Source organism: Aquarana catesbeiana, linkage group LG04, assembly GCF_042186555.1.
Source record: "Aquarana catesbeiana isolate 2022-GZ linkage group LG04, ASM4218655v1, whole genome shotgun sequence".
In the NCBI taxonomy this organism is placed as follows: Eukaryota; Metazoa; Chordata; class Amphibia; order Anura; family Ranidae; genus Aquarana; species Aquarana catesbeiana.
Window position 1 is genome coordinate 541,637,922 of NC_133327.1, and position 24,575 is coordinate 541,662,496.

Consider the following 24,575-nt stretch of genomic DNA (forward strand, 5'->3'; position numbering starts at 1 on the left):
TGAAATTGAGGGAGCACGATCAGTACAGAAAGATCAGGAAACTGCTTCTAAAAAGTAAGTAGTTGTCGTGTGTTCCTGTTCTTATTTTTACTTTAGTGCTGCTCCATGTGCTTTTCTTTACTGTTGTACAGTTTAAAATGGCAACTTTCTGGTTCGTGGGCACAGTAATCGTTCATAGTAAACATTGTTCGTTCGCCCACTAATACAATGTTTTTGGCAGATACAGGTTAACTACATTTGTTCAGGCTTATTTGTATTCAAAGAAGTTTAGTACATTGTTGTCTAGATGGGTTTGTAACTAGAATGAAATGCAAACTTGACTCAGTGTAAGACACTCAGCAGCTGTTTACACATCTGGACGCAGGAGCACTAGTGTGGGACACCAGAACAAACTTTTTAGGGTGTCCCACACAGGTGCTCCAGTGGATACTAGGGGTGTCTCCATGTGTGAAACTTGACCAATAAAAATTTATTTTAAAAATGTTTCTTAAACATTTTCTGGCATATCAATGCCCCCCCACCCGCAAAGTACTCCATATATTTTAGACAGACCTCACAGGCGCTTTGGGGGGGCAAGCCAGGACGGCCAGCTTCAAGCGCCATCAGGGCCCAACTGAGGCCACATAGTTCATAGAATTTCTCCTTAAAAAGTTGTGAAGAATGCAGCATGCAAGGATTATATGGTTAAGTTTATATTCCGCCATGTTGATTGGCGTAAGGAATAGGCGGAACCGGCTGGCCATTATCCCGAAAGCATTCTCCACCACTCTTCTGACTCTGGCCAGTAGGTAGTTAAAAACCCTCTGGTCCGGGGTGAGGGTCCTCATCGGGAACAGCCGCATCAGGTGATCACCCAGCCCAAATGATTCATCAGCGACAAAAACGAATGGCAGACCAGCCACATTGTCTTCTGGAGGTAGCAATCCCAAGCCACTACTCTGGAGCCGCTAGTAGAACTCGGTCTGGGCGATGACTCCACCATCCGACATCTGGCCATTCTTCCCCTCGTCCACATAGAGAAACTCATATGTCCCCGACACCACCGCCAACATCACAATATTATTAAACCCCTTATAGTTGTAATAGTATGACCCCGAGTTGGGGGGTGGGACTATGTGGATGTGTTTCCCATCTATTGCCCCTCCGCAGTTGGGAAAGTCCCACTGCTGGGAAAATTGGGAAGCCACAGTCTGCCATTCCTGTGGCGTTGAAGGAAACTGTGGAGTGGAACAAGAAAAAAATAAATTAGTACTGTTGCACATAACATTGCAAGCAGATTAGACACAAACATTCTTGGCCAACATCAGTATAACATCGATTTGAAGGAGTATTTAAAGACAAAAATATAAGGTCCACTTATCAGATTCCTCACCCCCTCTGATGGCCCATTGTAAAAATTTGAGGGGTGGGGGGATGTTTTGGACAGGTAACCCTCTCCACTTCATTATGAGCTGAATGCATACATGTTTTACTTTGGCCAATCCCTCCTTACTTACACTATTGGCAGCCCACTGGACAGGTAAGACGTGTCATAATACAAAAATATGAATACACACTGTACAAATTGAAGCACTTTTTTACATTCTGCAATTACCCATCAAGATAATAGGAGAACAAAACTTTAAGCAGTAGCATTTGAAAGTATTCAGGCAGGCCCTTTCACTGCATGCTTTGGTGAATTCATCCATAAGGCGCCTTTCACGCGAACGGCTGTTCTGCCGCAGTTAAAAGCATATAATATGTTCTGTGAAATTCAAGACTCCAGGCACTGCGATCAGCTGCATTTGTACAGTGCGATTACCTTTGTTTACATGCGGCTGCGTTTGGAACATTCTTGCCATTTCTGATGTGCTTCCTGTTGCTTTTCTTTCCTTGTTGTCGCTGCTATCTGCAGGAGAAATAGTATACTGCGATTACCTGCAGTTATGTGCAGATAGCTGCGCTAAATCACTCCTGGACGCAGTCAATTCTATTTTTCCTATCCGTACCAAACCACATGTAACTAAATCGCAGCTAAACGCAGTGTGTGAAGGGGGCCATAGGAAAGCATTGTGTGCTTTTAGCTGCGGTAGAAAACTAGAAAATCCGCAGCTAAAAGCACAATTCTATCCGTCCGTGTGAAAGGGGCCTAAATCTGACCACAAAAGAGGTAGGTATAGTGTGTATGGGTTTGGCAAAATCAGCAGATAGAGGATTGGTATCGGTTGACTTAGTGGTTGGGGGGGAGGGAGGGTTCCGAATGAGTTTGGAACCTCAAAAAAAAGCCTCTGGCACTCTGCCTGAATTTAAGCACACAAATAACATTTGTACACATTTTAGGGGGTGTTTAGGGTAAGCACTACTATGGAGCTGACGAAATACATTGTTAAGTGACTAGGCTAGGTGTGTATGGGCTCAGGATAGCATGCTGGGGAGGTTAGTGAAGGCAAATATGCATGAAGGACAAAAAAGGAACTTTAAAAACTTCCAGCATGCATGAGGATAAAGAGGACATTCACAGCATATTAAAATCATGGTAATTAGGGAATGATGAAAGAAATACAATACATTAGCAAACATTAAATGCATATAATGTGATGTTAAAGGAGAAATCTTACCTTAATATAGTCCTTCTGCAGGACCTGTATGATGGCAGAACAGGTCTCTGGAATAATGATCCCCAGAGCGTGGGGGGAGATGCCAGTCGAGAACTTGATGTCCTGCAGACTTCTCCCCGTCACCAAATACCGCAAAGTGGCAACTAGCCTCTGTTCAGGAATGATGGCTTGCTGCATGCAGGTGTCCTGCTTCGTAATATAAGGGGACAGCAAAGCCAGCAATGGTGAAAAACGGGGTCCGTCATCCGGAGATAATTGCTGAAATCATCAGGATTATTCTCACGGATCTCCCGCAACACAGGCATGTGAGAGAATTGGTCACATTGGAGCAACCAATTCTTCGTCCATGAACTCCTCCCCGCCCTGTTCATGGACTGGGCTGGGGTCAAAGTAAGAACCCCAACACCAAGCCCCTGCACAGCACGAACTCTACGATGAGTACTTACCTGCAACATGACTTCAAAACGGTCGGCTGGTCAGAACGAACTAACAGAACGCACTGAAAATCAGAAAGGCCTGAGAAGAGCGAGCTGAAAATCAGAAACGAGCGGACAAGAACGCACTGAAGATCAAATACGTACTATAAAAATACATACTGAAAACCACATGCGAACTGACTACACGCACTGAAAACCAGATGCGAACCCACAAGCACAAACTGAAGAGCAGTAACGATCTGAAAAACACGAGGCTGAAAAGCACGAATCGTCTCTCACCAAGCGTCTACTAACACAAGATTAGCAGAAGGAGCCCAAAAGGTGAAGCACTGGCTATTGAACTTCCTCTTTATAGTGCCGTCGTATGTGTTGTACGTCAGCGCGTTCTTGACGATCGGAATTTCCGACAACATTTGTGCGACCGTGTGTATGCAAGACAAGTTTGAGCCAACATCCGTCTGAAAATAATCTCAGGATTTCGTTGTCGGAAAGTCCGATTGTGTGTACGCGGCATAAGAGTGCAGTGCAGGTATTAACATTTTCTGTAAAGTGAAATACTGTTGTCTGCTGCACTGTTCACGTTCAGACTTTGCTATATGCAGGGAACTTAAGGTATTTTTTTTTTAAACAGCAGATAAAAATAAATATAGTTCTTCAATTTCTGACTGCTTGAATTAATTTTTTGATGAAAAGTTGAAAACCATGGGCACTTGTGTATTAATCGTAGTGCATCTCGGAATCGAAACGTGGACAGGATAATCAGAATCGGAATCAAATCGTGAGACCAGTGAAGATGCGCACCTCTAGTGGGTAGTGGGGCCCCCCAGGGTTCTGTGCTGGGGCCAATCCTATTTAATTTGTTCATAAATGACCTGGAGGATGGGGTAAACAGTTCAATCTCTGTATTTGTGGACGATACTAAGCTAAGCAGGGCAATAACTTATCCGCAGGATGTGGAAACCTTGCAAGAAGATCTGAACAAATAGGGTGGGCAACTACATGGAAAATGAGGTTTAATGTAGAAAAATGTAAAATAATGCATTTGGGTGGAAAAAATATGAATGTAATCTATACACTGGGGGGAGAACCTCTGGGGGAATCTAGGATGGAAAAGGACCTGGGGGTCCTAGTAGATCATAGGCTCAGCAATGGCATGCAATGCCAAGCTGCTGCTAACAAAGCAAACAGAATATTGGCATGCATTAAAAGGGAATAACTCCAGGGATAAAGCGATAATTCTCCCACTCTACAAGACTCTGGTCCGGCCGCACCTAGAGTATGCTGTCCAGTTCTGGGCACCAGTGCTCAGGAAGGATGTACTGGAAATGGAGCGAGTACAAAGAAGGGCAACAAAGCTAATAAAGGGTCTGGAGGATATTAGTTATGAAGAAAGGTTGCGAGCACTGAACTTATTCTCTCTGGAGAATAGACGCTTGAGTAGGGATATGATTTCAATTTACAAATACCGTACTGGTGACCCCACAATAGGGATAAAACTTTCGCGGAAGGGAGTTTAAGAAGACACGTGGCCACTCATTAACATCAGAAGAGCGGAAAGGATGTGGAATTCCCTTCCACAGGCGGTGGTTTCAGGGGGGGGCATAGATAGTTTCAAAAAACTATTAGATAAGCACCTGAACAACCACAACATATACAAGGCAATACTGACATATAATCACCCACACACACATAGGTTTGATTTAATGTGTCTTTTTTCAACCTCACCTACTATGTAACTATGTACAGCTATCACTATACTCCCACTGCTCTGACAAGAGAAATGCTCCTTTCGCACACAGCAGCAGCTCCATCCACCTCTCCTCTCTGCTGTCCATTCACAGAAGGCTTTGTATTTTGTGAATGCATTATGTGAAGATTCACAAAATACACGTGCAGCCATTGTGTCCTGATAGACACAAATGAGATTGCCAGCATTGGAATGCATGCAAAACCTGTGCATACCCATGCTGGTAAAACATGGTCCTGCATGGGCCACGGATATAATTGCCCTGTGTGAACGAGGCAATAAAGTGAGTACCTGCGGTTAGGAACAGATCATCTCTTCTGGACACAAACAAGCAAGAGGAGACCAGCCTGAGGGACGCAAAAAATACCACCAAAAGAAATTTGTGGGAAAAAAAGGACATCAATTTTGTTTGGGTACAGCCTTGCATATATCCAAGGGAAGACGGAGACAGGATTGATGATCTCCCCCCGGGGCTGAGGTGAGGAATCCCATCCAAACCGGGGACAGCAGCCAGTGCTGGTATCCACTAAGCCTGCAGGAACGCTTGGCTTGCTAGCCACTGGAGGTGTCGGGAGGACTCAAAGGCCCTGGCTGGGTATTAGCCACAAGCTCTGACAGCTGGTAAGCCTTCAATCTATGTAGTGGTGGATTCACAGTGTCCTTTGAATATAGAAGATCCGTCACAGGGTGTTTTCAACTTTCATTCCCTGTTGGGAAGTTTCATGGAAGAGACTTTTATATTCATTTAATGTTTATATTTTCTATTTTTTTACACGAAGTTTACACGTCAAATATTTCTATTTTTTTCACTTATTATTTTTTTATAATTTATGTCACCCGTCTATTTCGTTGAATTGGTCGCCTTTGCTTATCCATTAATTTACATATGTGTGTCACTCCACTGGACTATATTCATATTTATTGGTCCTTTTCTGCAGGTTATGTTTTATGTATCAACTTATGTGTTTATTTTATTGACTATTACCTGCTTAATAGGTCACTTTTATTTTTATAATTTATTCATTACCAGCGCAGCTCCTTTTATTTCTTTTCACAAACCAGCAAAAACCTGCAGATGACTGTGGACAGCTGTGGCCGCTCAGCCTATCATCGATTTCTATGGGCCGAGCAACAGCAACTATCTGCAAGCACCTGTAAATGCACTCGGTTTATAGCCCACATACTGTAATGCTTTTTTGTTTGTTGTCATTAAACTATTACAATTGCCTGTGTATTGTCACAATTGCACACATAATTTAACGATTGCCCCTTTGTTGTTGGAATATTGTCATAGTTATTTGTTTGTTGCCTGTGTATTGTGATGATTGCTTGTTGCCTGCATGCTGTCACAATTGCCCATTTGTTTCCCACTTATTCCAACCATGTTTCTTTGTAGTTTAATTATTGTCAGAAATGTTCCTTCAATGCCAAGTCTGCACTGTGTGGTTGGCGGACCAAATTCTTATATTTAACCACTTCCTGTCTTTTGGACGTTTTTTAAATGGCCTAAGGTTGAAGTGCTTATAACAGGATCATGACTGCAGCTACAGTCATGATCCCAGTATAGTTTTTTTTGCAGCTGGCGATTCACTTTCTAGTAAAAGTAATCTGAGACCCTATACAGCCGCTGGATTACTTTTACAGGCGGCAGAAGGGGGTCCCCCTCCTCCCACCTTTACCGGGCTCTTTCTGATCAGGGAGTCCGGTAAGGGTGCTACAGACAGCATCCCATTCCGGGCACACAGTGAGAGGAACTGATCTTGTTCCTCCCACTGCGTGATATCAAAAACCAGAAGCAACAACGGTTTTGTCACTTCTGGCTTCTGTCTCATGTAAACAAGCCATCTTGTGAAAGCATCAGATCAAACCGCTCAAATATTAAAACGCTTGCCTAGTTTTTCTTTTTAAACAAAGGAATTTTCCATGTACTTACTGAATGCCCCTTTTATGGTGCATGTGCAGGACCAAGGGTGCAGATGTTTCTATTTTGATTTTATAGGACTGAACAGAGCACAAGTTTACTGACCTTAATGCAGATGTCCATGGGGCAATAGCAAACCATACATCTGTGTTCAGACCTGTAATAAAAAAACAGTGTTAGGTACTGGTAACTCTTTTTCTAAGAAGACTTCCAGGGCAGCATCCGAGAGATAGGCTCCTCCTTCCTGCAACAGGAAACACATTAGTCCACCAATATAAATTTGTTAGTTTCGCCTGTGTGCTTCAGTAGCATTAAAGCACCTAAGGAACTCTCAGTAAGCCAATGCGTCCCCACAATACCCGGCATCATCGCTTAGGGTGGGAACTAGTGCTACCCTGGAAGACTTCTTAGAAAAAGAGTTACCAGGTACCTAACTCTGTTTTCTCCAATCATCATCCAGGGCAGCATCCAAGAGGATGTATCAAGCAATACTAGGGTGGGGATAGGGCCTGGAGCACCTTGCGACCAATGTCTGGTCTTGACAGCTGGTCAATGCGGTTATGCCTCGCGAAGGCACTGAAGCTCGACCATGTTGCTGCCCTTCAGATCTGCTCCGGAGTTGCCCCTGCCTTTTCTGCGACCAAGGAGAGAAAAACCTTGGCAGTTTCACATTTGTCCTTGAGGCAAACAGATCTACCTCGGGCACTCTCCAGGTTTGCGTGATCCACAAGAAGGTTGCTTGGTTTAGAGACCACTCTCTCTGTTTTATGGTCTTTCGACTTAGGAAGTCTGCCAACGTGTTGTCTGTCCCCTTCAAGCGGATGCCCGAGGTTGATCTGATGTTTGTCTCGGCCCATGACAGAATTGCTTCTGTAAGGCTCAAATGAGGGGATTTTGTCTCTCCTTGCCTGTTCAGGTATGCCACCGTTGTGGCGTTGTCTGACTGAATCCGGACATCTCTGCCCTGGATAGCTGGTTGCAATACTCTCCGCGCTTCCTCTATGGCTTTAAATTCCCTCATATACTAGGAGGCTCGAGACTATCTGTAACCCCTGTAAACAGAGATCCCCCATATGCGCCCCCCATTCTAAGGTACTGGCAGCTGTGGTGATGCTCACAGGGTTGGCTTGCGCCCATCTGCGCCCCTCGGCATAACGGAGCGGATTGAGCCACCACTGAAGAGAGATCGACCAACCGAGGGACAAGAATGGACATCTCTAAGGATGATGGATCACCATCCCACGGGGTCAAGATGTGATTCTGTAGGGGCCTCATGTGGAGCTGTGCCCAGGTGATGGCTGGGATCGAGGACATCATTAGTCCTAGCACTGCCTCGTTCTTTTCTTCCGTCGGGAAGGTTTTGGTTACTCTGGCGTCTAGCACATAATCCAACTATACCACTTTTGGCTTGGGGTCAGCTGCGATTTTTCTGTATTTACTATCCACCCCAGGTTTTGTGGATAAGAAATACTTGCGCAGAGGTTGTTTTCTAGGTTCTTTGCGGTATCTGCAAAGAACAGCAGATTGTCTAGGTATGGTATCACACCTATGTCCTGCTGTCTCAGGCCCTTTAGCGCTTCTGCCATAATCTTTGAGAAGATTCTGGGCACAGAAGAGATGCATAAAGGCAAAGATGTGTACTGCAGATGCAGGGTGGCCACCGGCCCCTGGATCGTGAACCTTAGGGATCCTTGATCACTTTTCTTTATAGGTACATGTAAGTATGCATCTTGCAAGTCTATTGTGGCCATGCATACCCCCGCTCTTCTGTTGAGCGGCTTCCTTGTTAAATCTCCTGGAATGACGAAAGGGCGCCTTCCCCTGCTTCTTTTTTGCTTGGGGGAACCCTTTGTTCTTTGCTGTGGTCCTGTCCAAGACCATTTACAGGTCTGGCCCGAACAGAAAATTTCCTGTGAATAGGATCCCGCACAGCCTATTATTGGAGGCGATGTCTCCTCCCATAACTTTCAGCCACAGGGCTCTCCCCACTAAGGCCGTGGCCTTAGAAGATATCTTACTATTTCAGCCGAGGCATCAGCTAGGAAAGCTGCCACTCTGGTTAGTGTGGGAATGGTCCTCACTAATTCTTCCCTTGGCGTTTCTCCTAGCAACTCTTGCAGTTGAGATAGCCAGCTAACAGGGTGCGAGCTGTGCAGGTGGAAGCTATTGCCGGATTCAAAATCGTCGCCCCTGCCTCCCATCATCAAAAGCTAGGTCGGATCTGTTTACGACTCTCACAAGGGAGGCATCCACTGTGGGACATTTCACCCAAGACTTGGTGTCTTCCTCTGCAATTGGATACCTGCGTTTGACCGCAGCTGGTATGAAGAGCTTCTCCTTTGGCTTATCCCACTCCCTCTTGACTATGATTTTTAGAGTTTGATGCACCGGAAACGTTCTGGGTTTTCTGGGCTGCCACCCCTTGTATATTTTGTCACGCTGGGAAAGCCCTGCAGCTTTTTGCTCTGATACCTAGTGTGTCTGCTATAGCCTTTAAGCTAGGTTTCCACTATTGCGACCTGAAAGTCGCATTATTTGACACAATTTTGCCGCAATTTTAATGCAACTTTGTTGAAAGTGCAGGGACCACTTTGAAGTCGCAGCGACTCGAAGTTGCACAGATATGAATGGTACTCATTGGAAGTCATAATGTATGACCTGTCATGCGACTTTGCAGTCCCAAGTCGCATGACAAGCCACACCAGACAAGACTGAGCCATTTTGTTCATGCATTTTTGGCATAGTGGCTTTTTCCACTCAGGGAAAAAATGGTGACCGCAAGAGGCGCATGCCTTGCTCTGGTCTGCGCCCTTTTTTCCTCTGGGGCCTTTGCCTGCAAGTAAGCACAAATGGCCTGAGTGAGGTTGGCGGTGTACAATGCAAATGTACGGTTTGTAGGGAGGTAAAGACAGAGGTGACTCCAGAGCGCTCTGGCCTACCTTGGAGCTGTCCTGACATGCAGGATCTGCAAGGCAGGGTGGAGAAGCGTCCGACCTGGCCAGCCACCGGGATTCTCTGCTTAGAGAGCCCTTTCTGCTCCAGCCCCGCCCCCAGCTGACCCCGTGCGGGTTGGTGAACACACCTGCACCTGCCACGTCCTCTCTGGCATCCTCCTTCCTGGGTTTCCAATAGGGAGGGGAGCATTAAAGACCTTTTGTCATTTTTTTTTTTAAATCCGCGCTGCAGCCGACCGGAAGTGATGTCACCAGAAGCGACTTACTCTAGTGCTTGCCCTGGAGGCTCCAGCCTCCACCAAGATGGCCGCCGACCGGACCCTGTGACCGGAAATGATGCGTCTGGCGTCATCTTGCTACACCTCCCAGGACTGCAAACGAGGGGATTTTGCGGAGATGTCTGTGGGATGCGGGCGGGATACGATCGGCGGGCAGGAGGGTCGGGGGGCCAGGTCGCCCGCACAGCGAAGGAACCTCTAAAGCACCTGGAGTGTGGGGCTCGGCTGGATGGCCTTTCACCATCGAGGAGCAGTAGCTGTGGGGAAAAATGCCGGCGGCATGTAGTGCAGATGGGGGGATAGTTGCATACCCCTCTGTAGGGGCGAAACTTCAGGCAGAGCCTTGAGGCTCAGATTGCTGTCCCTGCTTGCCCTCCCAAGGCCCCTTGGGCTGAATGGGATGCTAGTCAGGGAGTCCCCTGCAAAAAGCACAGAGACTGCATAAAATAACAAACGTTTGCAGCTTGTATCCTTAGATGCAGACAAGCAAAGAAAGTGTTTCCACCGCTCAGGCTGACACTGACCCAGGTGTAAGTAGAAGTTTCAGAGCAGAAGAGTTCCAGGTGCTGGCTGAATGCTAGGCAAAGCAGGCTTGAATGGAGGAGAAGATTTGGATGCCGCACACCGGATGTAGTCAAAAAACTTCACTTTATTGAAAAAATGGGATCATCAAAATAACAAGACTGTCATGCAGAAAGTACAGGTAAGCTGACGTGTTTCGCACTCAGGACTGAGTGCTTACTCATAGCTTACGTTTGCAGCTCCTGTGGGTCCGGAGGAAACACAAAACACAGGTGAAATTAACAAATTTATAATGGTGGACTAATGTGTTTCCTGTTGCAGGATGGAGGAGCCTATCTCTCGGATGCTGCCCTGGAAGACGATAGGAGAAAAAAAGAGAAAAACATTACATTTGTGAGCCCTAAATATGACTATAATGTGGAAGATGTTGGGAAAAGTGAACTATGCTTGTAACCACCTATCTACAATTTCATGTTAATCGGCGGCCCTTTATTTTCCCAGCACCATTTATGAAGGGCACTGGATAAATATCCATTGAGTGGCTGATCCGCCTGGTAATTGCTGTGTTTGAGCTGTCATTAGACAGCTGGGAACACGCAGAGACACTGTATCCAGCTGATTCAAGGGGCTGGGTACCATGTGATTACTATAATTGGTTATCACAGCGATCACATAGTATGGTTTACAGTGCTGATCACTCTCCTTCCCCCTACAACAGGGGAAGGATAGGAATCGAGCATTTGTGAATGAGCACAGAATGAATAGATCAGCAGCTACAGCTACATTCTGTTTCTGTGACACAGGGATCTTTTTTATATAACCTCTCGTACCCCCCTCCTCTCCTACACATCCTAGTTCCAATGCTATCTCCATGTGACCGGTACACTAACCCTTTAACATCCCTTATCCTGCTCATCTGAACATTAAAGCAGAGTTCCACCCATTTAAAAGTCAGCAGCTACAAAAAGGGAAGCTTCTGACTTTTAATAAGACACTCACCTGTCCCACGGTCCAGCGATATGGGCGCATGAAGCCTCGCTCCTCTCCCCCTGCTCTCCATGGCACCAGCATTCTAACTGTGGGCCACAGCCGGGCGTGCACTGCGCATGTGTGAGCCATGCTGTGAATGGCCGGGCAATCTTCTGGGATTTGTGACATGTCTCAGAAGATTTCAGGGAGGGAGGGGGGAGAGGGGATCTTCCTTCCAGCACCAGGGAAGGAAGTGGGAACAGGGTACCTGCTCCCCCCCCCAAAAAAAATGTCATGCCAAATGTGGCATGTCAGTGGGTCACCAGCACTTAAAGCGGAAGTTCCATTTTTGGGTGGAACTCTCCTTTAACCCCTTTATCTCCATCCTCCTAACATGTGTGACCAGTACATTAACCCCTTCACTTGCTTCTTCCTCTGTGTATGACCTGTAAGAAATGTGACAATTTAATTCCTGGAATACTCGTAACACTATGGTGGTAGGTCACATAGCCATTCGTATTAGAGCGTGTTCTGATATGTTCTAACTTGCACTCGCCTGAGTCACAGACCAGTTGACTCAGTCTTTACAGAGTAGAAGAAATAACGTGTGTGCATTGCACTGTCGGTGGAAAATGAGTGACAGGAATCTGAAGTGGCAGATCATATTTTGCGTGAAAACTCGCAAAAGTCAGAGTGAAACTTAAGCTCTGTTACAACAGGCTTATGGTGAACATTCCACGAAGAAATCAAGTGTTTCTGAATGGCATAGGTGGTTTAAGGAGGGACGGGAAGATGTCCACCGTGGGGCAAGAAGTGAGCAGCCAAAAATGCAAAGGACAGATGTAAACGTAGACGAAGTGCAAACCCTCATACACTCAGATTGAAAATTGAGTGTGCGCATGATGGCAGAAGAACTGAACATGAGCAGGGAAACAACGTTGCAGATTCTAACGAAAGATTTGGTAATGAGAAAGATTGTCATAAAGATGGTGCCTTGAATCCTGAGAGAAGATCAGAATGAACGTCGTCTTCAAATTTCATCCGATCTTTTTAAGGCAGGTGTTTGATAGGGTTATTGCCAGTGATGAAACATGGTATTTGTAGTATGATCTCAAAACATGATGCCAGAGCATGCATTGGAAAACAAAGAATTCACTGAAGAAAGCACACGTCTCGGCCTCAGTCTTCATGATCACAAGGGGATAGTTCACTGCCAGTTCATAGAACATGGTACAATGGTCAACCAACTTTGTTACAACATTGGAAATTATGAAAAGGTTCCAGGAATCTGTTCGGACGAAAAGACCAGAACTCTGACCTGACACGTGGATAATCCACCACGACAATGCTCCTGCACATGATGCATTAAATGTTTGCGAGGTTCCTGGTCCAGAAATCTATTCCGAGATTTGACCAATGACCTTATTGCCCTGGCTAAGAAAAAAATTGTGTTGGACCTTTAAGGCACAAGATAGCTCGAAAGAAATTTAAATAGAATATATGAATTATTTTAAAATATTTATTGTAAAATGTAGAAAGGAGTGTATAAAAAACATGAAATGTTAAAACACGTCTTAGAGCTTTTACATCATCATGTACAAAATATACAATACAAATTTTGGTTTCTCACACCCGACGCGTTTCAGGGGTGAGAGCAAGGAGAAACCATGTTTCTAAAATAAGATAGATGGATAGAATGAGTAATACAATAGTAACACTAGCATTTTGATGACAAACAGTATCAAACAAAACTTACAGGGATCGGGAAATGACATATACAAATGAAATATACAATATAAATTATCTACATAACGGACTGAGATATATATTGATTAAAAAATTATGGATAAAAATATTTTTGGCCATTCTATTGGCTAAATTGTTTTCTATAATGTAATATATAGGTTGTTACATACTTCAGACCAGTCATTTAATCAATAATACTTAGACCTTAGAGGAACATCTATTTCTAGTAACATCGTGTAACTATTATTATTTTTTAGAACTGTGGCCCTACGTCACTTTATTCGCTTGCTGTAAGAACTAGTTCATCACCAACAGGTATTAAATGACTTCTAAACAATGTTCATACCTATATAAATCAGCATGTACCTTTTTACTTTTATAGTTTTATTTTATTTTATATTACGCAGGGCACCTCCTCATTTCCCGACCCCAGTGTGCCCTCAGGCCTTCCCCAACATTCAACCAGCTATCCCTCCACCATTGGAGGAGGGGGGTCCCCTTTGGGTCCACGGCGGGTCACCCCTGTTTGATGTGACAGCTGCAAACTATTAATCATCCACACATGCTCATGCCACTGGGGATTTCTGGGGTAAAAATTTGAAAAGTACTATACTCCTGCATGTTTTTAATGATACAACCGTCGAAATGTTGAATACATCGCTATAACACCTGTAAGTTTTGTTTGCTACTGTTTGTCATCAAAATGCTAGTGTTACTATTGTATTATTCATTCTATCCATCTATCTTATTTAAGAAACATGGTTTCTCCTTGCTCTCACCCCTGAAGGAGGAAAATATTCACTCTGAAACACGTCGGTGTGAGAAACCAAAATTTGTATTGTATATTTTGTACATGATGATATAAAAGCTCTAAGACATGTTTTAACATTTCATGTTTTTTATACACTCCTTTCTACATTTTCTAATAAATATTTTGAAATAATTCATATATACTATTTAAATTTCTTTCGAGCTATCTTGTGCCTTAAAAGTCCACCACATAGGGGAATTTTTCTTTTTCTTATAAAACTGGATGTGGCACAACCCCTCTTTGCGTAACAACGCTGGTCAAACAATTCTTCTTGCCCTGGCTAAGCACACTGTGACTTCTGGCTGTTTCCATAATCAAAAAATGCCTTCAAGAATATGTAAACCCAACATTTCAAATTCATGATATATGCCTGCTGTACCATGTACTTGTATGAAAAAGTATCATTTTTATCTTTGTATTTCTTCATTTGTGTGAAGATCCTGGTTTTCCTGCCAGTCCCTCTGCTTTTCTATCAAAAACTGACCAAACTAGGCATGAGAGCACAGCATTGTCAGTTCTTTAGTCATGCTGAGAGCTCAGCCTGCTTCCCTGCAATGATCATACGTGTCCTGATATGCAACCCCCCCCCCCCCCCCAGCAAGTCATTCACTTGAAAGATCACTGTGCTGCTGTTTCTCCTCCCCCGTCTCTCTGAGCTCCTTATGCACCAGAGAACAGAGGGAATGTGATCACTTATAAAAAAAAGGGGAAAATAGCTGTTTATCATTTTGTTTTACATGTATACACAAATGTTATACCTTTCACCTTTCATTTCTATTTTAAACTGAATAGGTGGTCCTACAAGGGGAGTGTTTACATATACTTTAAAAGGACATAGATTTAATGACATTCTGGACATCCAGCGCACTGCGACAAAGATACTGGGCAGCGTTCTGTAAAACAAATTCCATCAATGTTTCCGGCAGTGGCACAGTCGTTTAGAAAAGTGTATCCCTTCACATAGGGACTACTTTGAAGGCGACAACAGCCACTAGCGCATGGGTAAGCAAACTTTTTTTTTTACAGTCTATTTTGGGAAATCAATTGTCACACCTCATACATTAAAGAGGCATTAAAGGCATTATACTTGCCTCCTCTCTAACGGTCCGAGTCCTTCACCAGCATCTTCTTCCCAGATGCTGGTTTTCGGGCATCTCCATTGACCCGTGATTGTGCAGGAGTCAACCATCCCAGCACACAGGGACCAGGCATGTACAGCTCAGTTTACATGCAGCAAAAGACTGCGAACAGTACCTTCAGTTCCGTTGTAAAAGGGCAAGTTCACCTTTACCATAAAACTGTCTATGCAGAGAAGGGGTGTCTGTGCAGCTCTGACCAAAGTTGAATAATGCCCTTGATAAAGGTGTAGGCCTTTTACCTACATTATGAAGTCTGACTAGAAAACTCCTAGGACATCACCAAAAAACACCTAGCTGTTACTGTTCACCACCACATCACAGGAGTGAGCTCTCAAACGCTGAGCTCAGAGCTACTGTAGAGGAGGTAAAGAGCATGTGAGGGGGTTTGACTCACCTATATTATTCAACGCTGATCAGTGCTGCTCGGCTTTTTTCCATCTACATATGCCCCTTAACTGCAGAGGCAGTTTTTGGCCTTTAAGGTACCTAGTGCACCATTCCCAAACTCCGTGTTTATCCCCCCATTACCGGCATGTTTTTCCATTTCAAAAAAATTGTGGCAAAAAAATAAGATTACCTTTGGACATCTGCTTTCCAAAAAAGGGTTTTGAGTAGGGATAAACGGATATCATTTTTTTTTTTTACGAGTACCGATACTTTTTTTTTAGTACTCGCCGATACCAATTACCGATACCTACTGCAACTGTTTTGTTTTCACTTCAGCTGTCCGCAATGGTACAAAGCATTGAAAAGTTATTTATAAATTAAATATATATTTTTTTAATTTTGCGCTTTTTCAATGTAAATGTGTAAATATATGTTAATATATATGTGTAGAAATATTCACTAACTAAGCAAAAAAAAAAGTTTTAATTGTTTATCGTTTATAAAAAAAAAAAAAAAAGGAGGAAAATATTAATTAAATAGAGGAGAATAGGGAGTTAATTAAGGTTGATTCAAGTAAATTAAGGGTTAATAAGGGGTTAAACAGAGGAATATTTGCTCATCCCTTTGATCTGCAGATAAAGAAACAGAAAGATACAAAAAGAAACAATGTTTCTTTTTATTTTAGTTAGGGCCGAAACAACTAATCGATTAATCGACAACTAATCGATTATGAAATTAATCGATTACTATTTTCCTAATCGAATAATCGGCCAGTAACATAATGGGGTTAAAAAAAATGAAAATTAGCCCTTTAGAGTACAAAAAGAGCAAATAATCGCTACTATAAATATTAATTTCACTGTTGCACAGTAAAAAAATGATACCCTTACAATAGCGATTATTTGTTCTTTTTGTACTATAAAGGGCTAATTTTTTTTTTTTTTTTTTTTTTTTCATTATGTTACTAAATGTCTTAGACCTGGTTCACACCTATGTGTTTTTTGGTGCTTTTTGCAGAAACGCACTACAGTTTATTTAACGTTCACATCTATGCTTTTTTTCAGCTGCTGCGTATCTGGAAAGGGTCAGGGACTTTTTTCAACGCAAAAACTGTGCTTTTTTTGGTTCAATATACTTCAATGGAGAAGCTGTAGAAAAGCATGTAATGCGTTTTTGCAGCAATTTGTGTGTTTTTTTTTTTTTAATCTGCCCAACAACAAATTGGCCCAAAAAAATGCAAAAACTGCATATCGCAGCAAAATCACGTGCGCAAAAAATCAAAACGCACTGCAGAAACAGATCACAAGCAAACTGTATAGGTGTGTACCGAGCCTTATACTGGCCACACAGATCAATTTTCAGACGAGAATATTCATACGAAAAATCTTTGTACATTCGCTGAATGAAAGAATGTTGTTTGAAATTTTCACTTGCTTTTAACATTCTGTTTTAAAACGAATGCAATTGCTTAACGAAAACCACATACACTGTCTGAAAATTCCTTTGACCAAGAAGTTTTCTATAATTTCTAAATTTTCCCGTCACTGTGGTTGAAAACAAACTTTCATTTGACCCCACTAACGATTAGAAAATTGAACAAACGTTCTTGAAATGAATTTTTTTTTTGAAGGAAGACATTGTTTTTGTATGGCCAGCATATAATATATTACAGTTCTGTTTAAAAATCTGCTAAACAGTCTTTAACTTAAATTAAAAAATTTGATCTCGGAGTCTGATGATATTTACTAGATTCAACCTCTAACAGTATATACAGTATACCTCTTTTGTCCGTTATTCTCAGAGTGGATTAAAGATTTTACTCCCTAACCATACATTGACATTGTTAATTTATATTTACCACTGCATATAGAGATATATAAGAATAAATAGATTTTTTTTTTAAACTTTACATATTAACTAAATTATGCACCACACTTTTTTTTAGGGTTATTAACCAATTAATCAAAACAATAATCGGCCAACTAATCGATTATGAAAATAATCATTAGTTGCAGCCCTAATTTTAGTGTTTTAGTGGCTGAGCAATGTTGTTAATCAACATTGCCAGGTGCTTTTTTTTTTGACAGCTCCAATTACCGGACTTCTTTAACACTTCAGCTGTCAACAGAGGAGACCCACTGACAGCTCAAAGAACTGAGCTTGAAAGTATAGGTTTTGTAGTATCGGTGCATTTGCACGAGTACCGATACTTGTGAAAGTACTCGGTATCGGCACCGATACTGGTATCGGTGCAACCCTAGTTTTGAGGGTTTGTACAGTAACACCATTCTGCCAGTTTTTTTTTCCTAAACCTGTTTATTGAGTTTCAACAGACACTTAAAAAACAAACAACAAAATAACATCAAATACAGTGGTGCAAGCCCACGCAGGGGCAACAGCAAAAAAATAACAAAATTAAGGTAAACAACACCTGGGATTACACCTAAGGGTAACAAAGGTGGTGCGACACACATGAACATGGGTATTTAAGAGTTCAACAGAAGTATATTAAAGAAAAGAGGGGGACGTCCCCATGGCAAATATACACATGTAATAAGGCTAAAAAGTTCAAACCATCACACGGTCATCTCTAACGCAGTAGAAGGATCAGCCAACCATTTGGACCAGACCCTATCATACTTCCTGGAGCAGCCTCTATTAGTGTAGGTGTCTTCATAGAGAGGCAGGCTGTTATTCATCAATTGTTTCCAAAATGAAATTGAGGGGAAAGGGGGGGGGGGGGGGGGTGACATCTTTCAGTATAACGCTATAGCTTTCCTGGCATAAAAAAACCAAGTAGGCTATTCAGCTTACGTTCACCCGCAGTGGGAATAAGGTGTTCCACCAGACCCAACACACAATGTGCACAGAGGGTTGTAGAGAAACACCATTCATTGCAGCCAGCACATCCGCCCAGAACCCGGGAACAGCAGGACGAGTCCAGAATATGTGGGAGAAATCACCCAAGGGATCTCCGCATTGCCAATACTCCGGCAGGTGAGAGGACTGCATTTTAAGAAGTCTATTGGGAGCAAAGTAGGCTCTATGGATGATTTTGAATTGTATGAGCCTGTCCCGTTAGGAGACTAAAGACCGAAAAGGAAAGTCCCAAATATCCTCCCAATCATCAGAATCCACGTCTGGTATGTCATGCTGCCAAGGGGGCCCTAAGTTCATCCAGGGCTGGTAAGGACACCAACAAGAGGTGAGAGTATAAACGAGATGTGGCTTTCACATCACACTCCTCCAAGGTCGACTGGAACACAAGGAGAGGGGAATGCAGTAACCGACTATGGAAAGCATGGAAGAGCTGTAGATACCGAAATATGTAACAGGAACATTATAGGCTGCAGAAAGTTGGGGTAGCGGAAGCAAAGAGTGGCCGGTCATGACTTGGGAGATTGTTTTAATGCCATACTTAGTACAAGCACTAAGCTCTGGGAGCATATAGAAATGGGATAAAGTAGGGTTAGGCCACAAGGGGGAACTAGGGAAAATAGCTAATTTAGGATAACCTTCAAGTGCCAGACCCGCCTTCCATGCCGTAGGGTGATCATAGAGGGTATGAGAGAGGATAGGGAGCCCCTGATTAAAAGGAACTTGAGGGCTTCTAAAGAGCAGAATACTGCGGCTTCTAATAGTGTGGCAGTGTTAGGGCTTAACCACCAGGCAGCCATGCCTAACTGTGTAGCCAGAAAGTATTTGTAGCAGTCTGGGAAGGCCAGGCCCCCTTGTGAGGTGGGTCGCAACAACGTAATTTGTATCTAGAGGATTGAGGACCCCAAAGGAAGGAAGAAGAGAATTTGGTGAAGGCACGTGAAAATGATTTGGGGAGCCAACAAGAGGAATGCCAAAAGAGATAGGCAAGTTTAGGGAGAATGTTCATTTTCAAGAGGTTTATGCACTCAAGAAAGGACAACGGTAGCGACTCCCATGCTTTAACATCCTGCAGAACTAGGGAAAGATTAAGAGAGGGGAAATCTCAGGCCTGAGAGGAAATGAACATCCCAAGGTATTTAAATTGGTCAACCCACTGTAATTGTATATCAGGAGGGGCTGTGGCTTGGGCGGCCAGGTCAATAAGAAACAGGAGGGATTTGGTCCAGTTGACCTTCAGGACGGGAACAGGGGAGAAAGAGTTTAGGACCTGAAGGGCACCTTGTAAGAAAGGACCTCCATCATTGAGGAAGAGGAGCATATCATCCGCATACAGGGCTACCCTATCCTCCAGCCAGCCAATATGGAGACCTTTTTTGTAAGAAAGTAGGCAAAGCGTCCCCAATGGGTTTGATGGCTATGGCAAATAAGGCAGGAGAAAGAGGGCAGCCCTGCCAGGCGCCCCTGGTCAACGGAAAGGGGGTCGACAGACCAGCACATAGTCTAATGGAAGAAGAGGGATTGCAATAGAGCACCTTCAACCAGTCAATGAAGACCAAAAGGGAATCCCATTCTGCAGAGAGCCTCCCGCAGAAAAGGTCATTCAATAGTATCAAAGGCTTTTTCAATGTCGAGTGAGGCCACACTCATGTACCCATATTTGTATGCTGGGCATGCATGTTAGTGTATAACCTGCATAAATTGATGTCGGTACCCCTGAGGACATTGATTCGAAGGGGGAGAAGAAATTCTGTTGCTGTATTTACCTCTCACAGTTTTATTGTATTCCCCTATTCCTAATAATTGTGCCCTTATTGATCATATTATTCTTCTGGGGGAAAAGATCCTCTACGAGCATTGTTTCGGTGCACTGTATTTATTATTCTAAGATTGGTTTTCATTACTTTTTACTTTAAACACTTGGATCGTCTTTGTAATCCATTGAAATTTGTTAATAAAACTATATTCAACCATAAATTGATGTCGGTAGCCTTATTTGGCATGAACCCTGTTTGATCAGAGTCAATGACAGAGGACAACATATGGTGTAGTTGTAGTGTGAATAGTTATGCCAAGATTTTAAAGTCATTGTTTAGCAAGGCAATGGGCCTGTAGGAGGCACAGGAAGTAGGGTCTTTAGAAGGTTTGGGCATGTGCGAAGTACATGGAGGCGGGGAGGATGCTATTTTTATTTTAATAAAAAGTAAACTGTTTTTTTTTCATCCTTTTTAAAAAGTGGTTATTAAAGCAGACCTTCAGTCATTTTTTTCATCTTTCCATCTATTAAATCTTCTGCCCCTGTTGTTTTAACTTTAGATAGTAAAACATTTTTTTCTGTCATTAAATACCTTTTACAGCCCATTTCCTGTTTCTTAACTGGTCACTAGCCTGAGCTTATGACATCATGCACAGCTCTCTCTCAAACCCTCATGAGTTTGCCAGGAAGGGAGGGGGATGAGTCATAAGAGGGCCAATGAGAGCTGTAGAGCTGGAGATGTGCCTCTGTATAAATCCAGGAAGTGAACAGGCAGCAACTTCAGCTGCCCACAGTTAAAATGGTTGCAGCCAGACTCAGTGGAGGGAGATGTTCTGCAGCATATTTGGCAAGTACAGAATCACAGTATAAATAAAATAACGTGCAAAGTGGTTGGAGGGAAGCTTCAGAATTTCAAATATGTTCTTATTACAAATTATGGGAGCAGACTGCAGTTCTTCTTTAAAGTGGATCTTCACCTATTTGACTTGCAACCCCCTGCTGCACATATGTTGGGGGTTTTTTCATCCCACCTCCCCATCCCTGTCATTCGCCTAGACAAATGACATCAGTGCCCCAGCGTGATGTTCGTATCCCTGGAGGCACCCATGTCACCCCAATTACTAATGGAGGAGTGGCGCGTCATTGGCAGGCTATGTCAGAACCTGGAAGAGCTAGCACAGCCCCCTGATGACGTCTCAAAGGAACATGGCGGCAGATGTAGAAAAGATCTCAGCAAGACAACACTGGATCCTGTGTGGGCGAGTAAATCAACTGTGGTCATCTCAGAATCAGGTAAATGGAGAAGAAGAAAAAATGGGGGGGGGGGGGGTTCCTCTCTAAATACCACCAAAAGAAAGCTCTGTCTCAAAAAAATATATATTTGGGTACAGGCTTCCATATCAGAGAAATTGTTAGTCAAACAATCACAGCGCTGAAAAACGGTCTGGTAATGAAGGGGGGTGACAGGCTAGTCCTCGTGGTTAACCCTTTCATTGCCACCAACCATGTGCCGTAGGCTTATGCCTACGGCACATGGGCCTAACATGCACAAGAACGGCTCTGGCAACAAAGGGGTTAAACCATTGCAGCACCTGCAGCACCCCACCCCCACCTAATATTAGGCTACCCCCAACTCTGGAAAGTTACAGGTATGCTGGTCACTATGAAAACATGTCATTACACCCCATAGGAAGCTCTCCCAGCTGACTGCAATGAGAAGTAAGGACATTAATTACCATTGCACAGCCTCTTCATCCCACAAACCTCCTACAACGAGAGCTGCACGTTTTACAAGAGAAATCCCATGTCTGTCTCAGAACACAGGACTCTATGGTCACCATCAACACACCTCCAGTGCTCTGCCTTCCTGTACACCCGGGTGTTTCGTCAGATTCGCCGACCTGTCAGAATGTGTTACGGAAGTGACGCTCCGTCGCCGCCATCTTGCTACACCCCGCACTCCTCCACAGTAAGGATACAGTAGGAAGGGGGGAAGCGGACATCTTGTTACACCCACCGGAGTTTTGCATTTTACACTTATTTTTAACAGCACAGTGAGTTTATATAGTGAAATACAGTAGGTAGAACTCCGTCTGACTGGTTAGAACCTTAAAAGCAGCGGCAAGCCTGCTCATCTCACAGGTTTGCTAATCTGACAGATCGCTGATTTTAAAATTAAACATCTAAACATTCAGACGGAGTTCTAAGCACTGTATTTCACTATATAAACTCACTTTACTCTTAAAAATAAGCGTAAAATGCAAAACTCCGGTGGGTGTAACAAGATGTCCGCTTTTCCCCTTCTCAGTGTATCCTTACTGTAGAGGAGTGCGGGGTGTAGCAACATGGCGGCGACGGAACGTCACTTCTGCTACACATTCTGACGGCTCGCCTAATCTGATGAAACAGCGGGACGTAGAATGAGCGGATAGACGTCTGAGGAGGTGAATCACGTACTTCTCCAGAAAGACCATTAGAGGGCAGCACATTCCGATCAGTTATGTAGTTGCTGTTTATAGGTCCTGGATAGGAAAGTTATAAAAGAGCAATAAGGAGAACTTTCTTTCTTTGTATTGTAAAGTATACTAAATAAAACCTAATATCAGAAACTTAAAGGACATCTGCACACAATTTTTGTTTGGAGTGGGGTTTGTAGTGCGGTCAGAGACTTGAACACCAGGCCTTTTCTGGCACTTTTTGTTCACATGTAACAATCAGTTTTTTTGCTAGAAAGTTACTTGGAACCTCCAAACTTTATATATTTTTTTTAGAGAATAAATTGGTGGGTTTTGCAATTTTTTTATGCCACGTGGTATTTCAGTTTTTCAAATTGGAATTTTTGGGAAAAAATACACTTAAAAATTTGAATTCAAAAAAAAAAAAAACCCACAATACATAACCCAATTTTTTTGTAAAATATAAAAAGATGATGTTACAATGATTAGATACCAAACATGTCACGGTTTAACCACTAGCTGACCAGGTCACGTACTTATACTGCGGCAGTTTGGCAGCACTGTGCGTATCGTCATACCTGTCCGCCGGCAACCCGGGATCGCCTAGTACAGAGGCAGAACGGAGATCTGCCAGTGTAAACAAGCGGATCTCCGTTCTGACAGGGAACGTCAGAGATCTTCTGTTCCCAGTGATTGGGAACAGCAATCTCTGTCATGTCCCAGTGAGCCCATCCCCCTACAGTTAGAACACACGCAGGGAACACAACACACTTAACCCCTTGATCGCCCCCTAGTGTTAACCCCTTCCCTGCCAGTGTCATTTTTACATTGATCAGTGTATTTTTTATAGCACTGATCAATGTAATGTCACCGGTCCCCAAAAAGTGTCATTTGGGGTCAGATTTGTCCGTCGCAGTCCCGCTAAAAATTGCAGATTGCCGCCATTACCAGTAAAAACAATTAAAAAAAAAAATAAAAGTCCCTAAATTTATCCTATAGTTTATAGATGCAATAACTTTTGCACAAACCAATCAATATATGCCTATGTGATTTATTTTTACCTAAAATATGTAGAAGTATATATATCGGCCTAAACTGATGAATAAATTCGTTGTTTTATATCTTTTTTTTTGGATATGTAGCAAAAAGTTAAGAAAATAGTTTTTTTTTTCAAAATTGTCGGTCTTTTTTTTTGTTTATAGCGCAAAAAATAAAAACCGCAAAGGTGATCAAATACCACCAAAAGAAAGCTCTATTTGTGGGGAAAAAGGGAATTTGTTTGGGTACAGTGTCGCACAACCGCGCAATTGTCAGTTAAATCAACGCAGTGCCATATCGCAAAAAAATGGCCTGGTCATTAAGGGGGCAAATCCTTCCGGGGCTGAAGAGGTTAGGACTGCCTGTTCCTGCACACCGGCAACACACTACATACATTTTACTATCCATAGGTGACGCTTTAAAAGCCTTTACGGCTGTGTTTCTCAACTCCCGTCCTTAAGGCGCCCCAACAGGTCATGTTTTCAGGCTCTCCATTATTTTGCACATGTGATTTGATCAGTTTCACTGCCTTAGTAATTACCACAACTGTGTCATCTGAGGGAAATCCTGATGTTTGCAACCATACCCCACATGTGTGGGACGATCGCTGTCTGCGTGCGTGCGGGAACGATGCACGCGTTTGCATTTGTGCAGTAGCACAGGGGGACAGGGGCACCTTCATTTTTATTTTTTTTCAATGAATTGTATTTTATTTTTACACTGTTGCTTTCATTTTTTTATCACTTTTATTGCTGTCACAAGGATGTATACATTCCTCATTCCTTGCAATAGGCACACGACAGGTAATCTTTATGGAGGGATCTGGGGTCAATAAGACCCCAAATCCCCCCCCTTTTCAAATGAAACATTCAAAATGCCAAGTATAGTATTTTTGAATACTTTTAATTTTCAAAAAATGCCTCTGTTGCCAGATACTGTA

At 43.1% G+C, this 24,575-nt stretch overlaps 1 protein-coding gene across 7 annotated transcripts in view; it reads right to left on the minus strand.

Annotated features, from left to right (window-relative positions):
- The window catches only part of ERMARD (ER membrane associated RNA degradation), a 169,240-nt gene extending 147,158 nt beyond the window's left edge, over nt 1-22,082 (minus strand). For 4 of the 7 annotated variants that reach the window (XM_073627881.1, XM_073627879.1, XM_073627875.1 and 1 more), the window contains exons 1-2: nt 21,878-22,046; nt 6,808-6,859 (exon numbers count right to left, since the gene is read on the minus strand). In XM_073627881.1, the coding sequence (XP_073483982.1) occupies nt 6,808-6,843 (36 nt within the window). In that variant the 5' untranslated portion in view covers nt 6,844-6,859; nt 21,878-22,046. Of the gene's footprint in view, nt 1-6,807; nt 6,860-21,877 lie in introns of all 7 variants that reach the window. The other 3 variants (XM_073627876.1, XM_073627877.1, XM_073627878.1) reach the window with 3 other exon arrangements.
- Between the last annotated feature and the right edge of the window lie 2,493 nt (nt 22,083-24,575).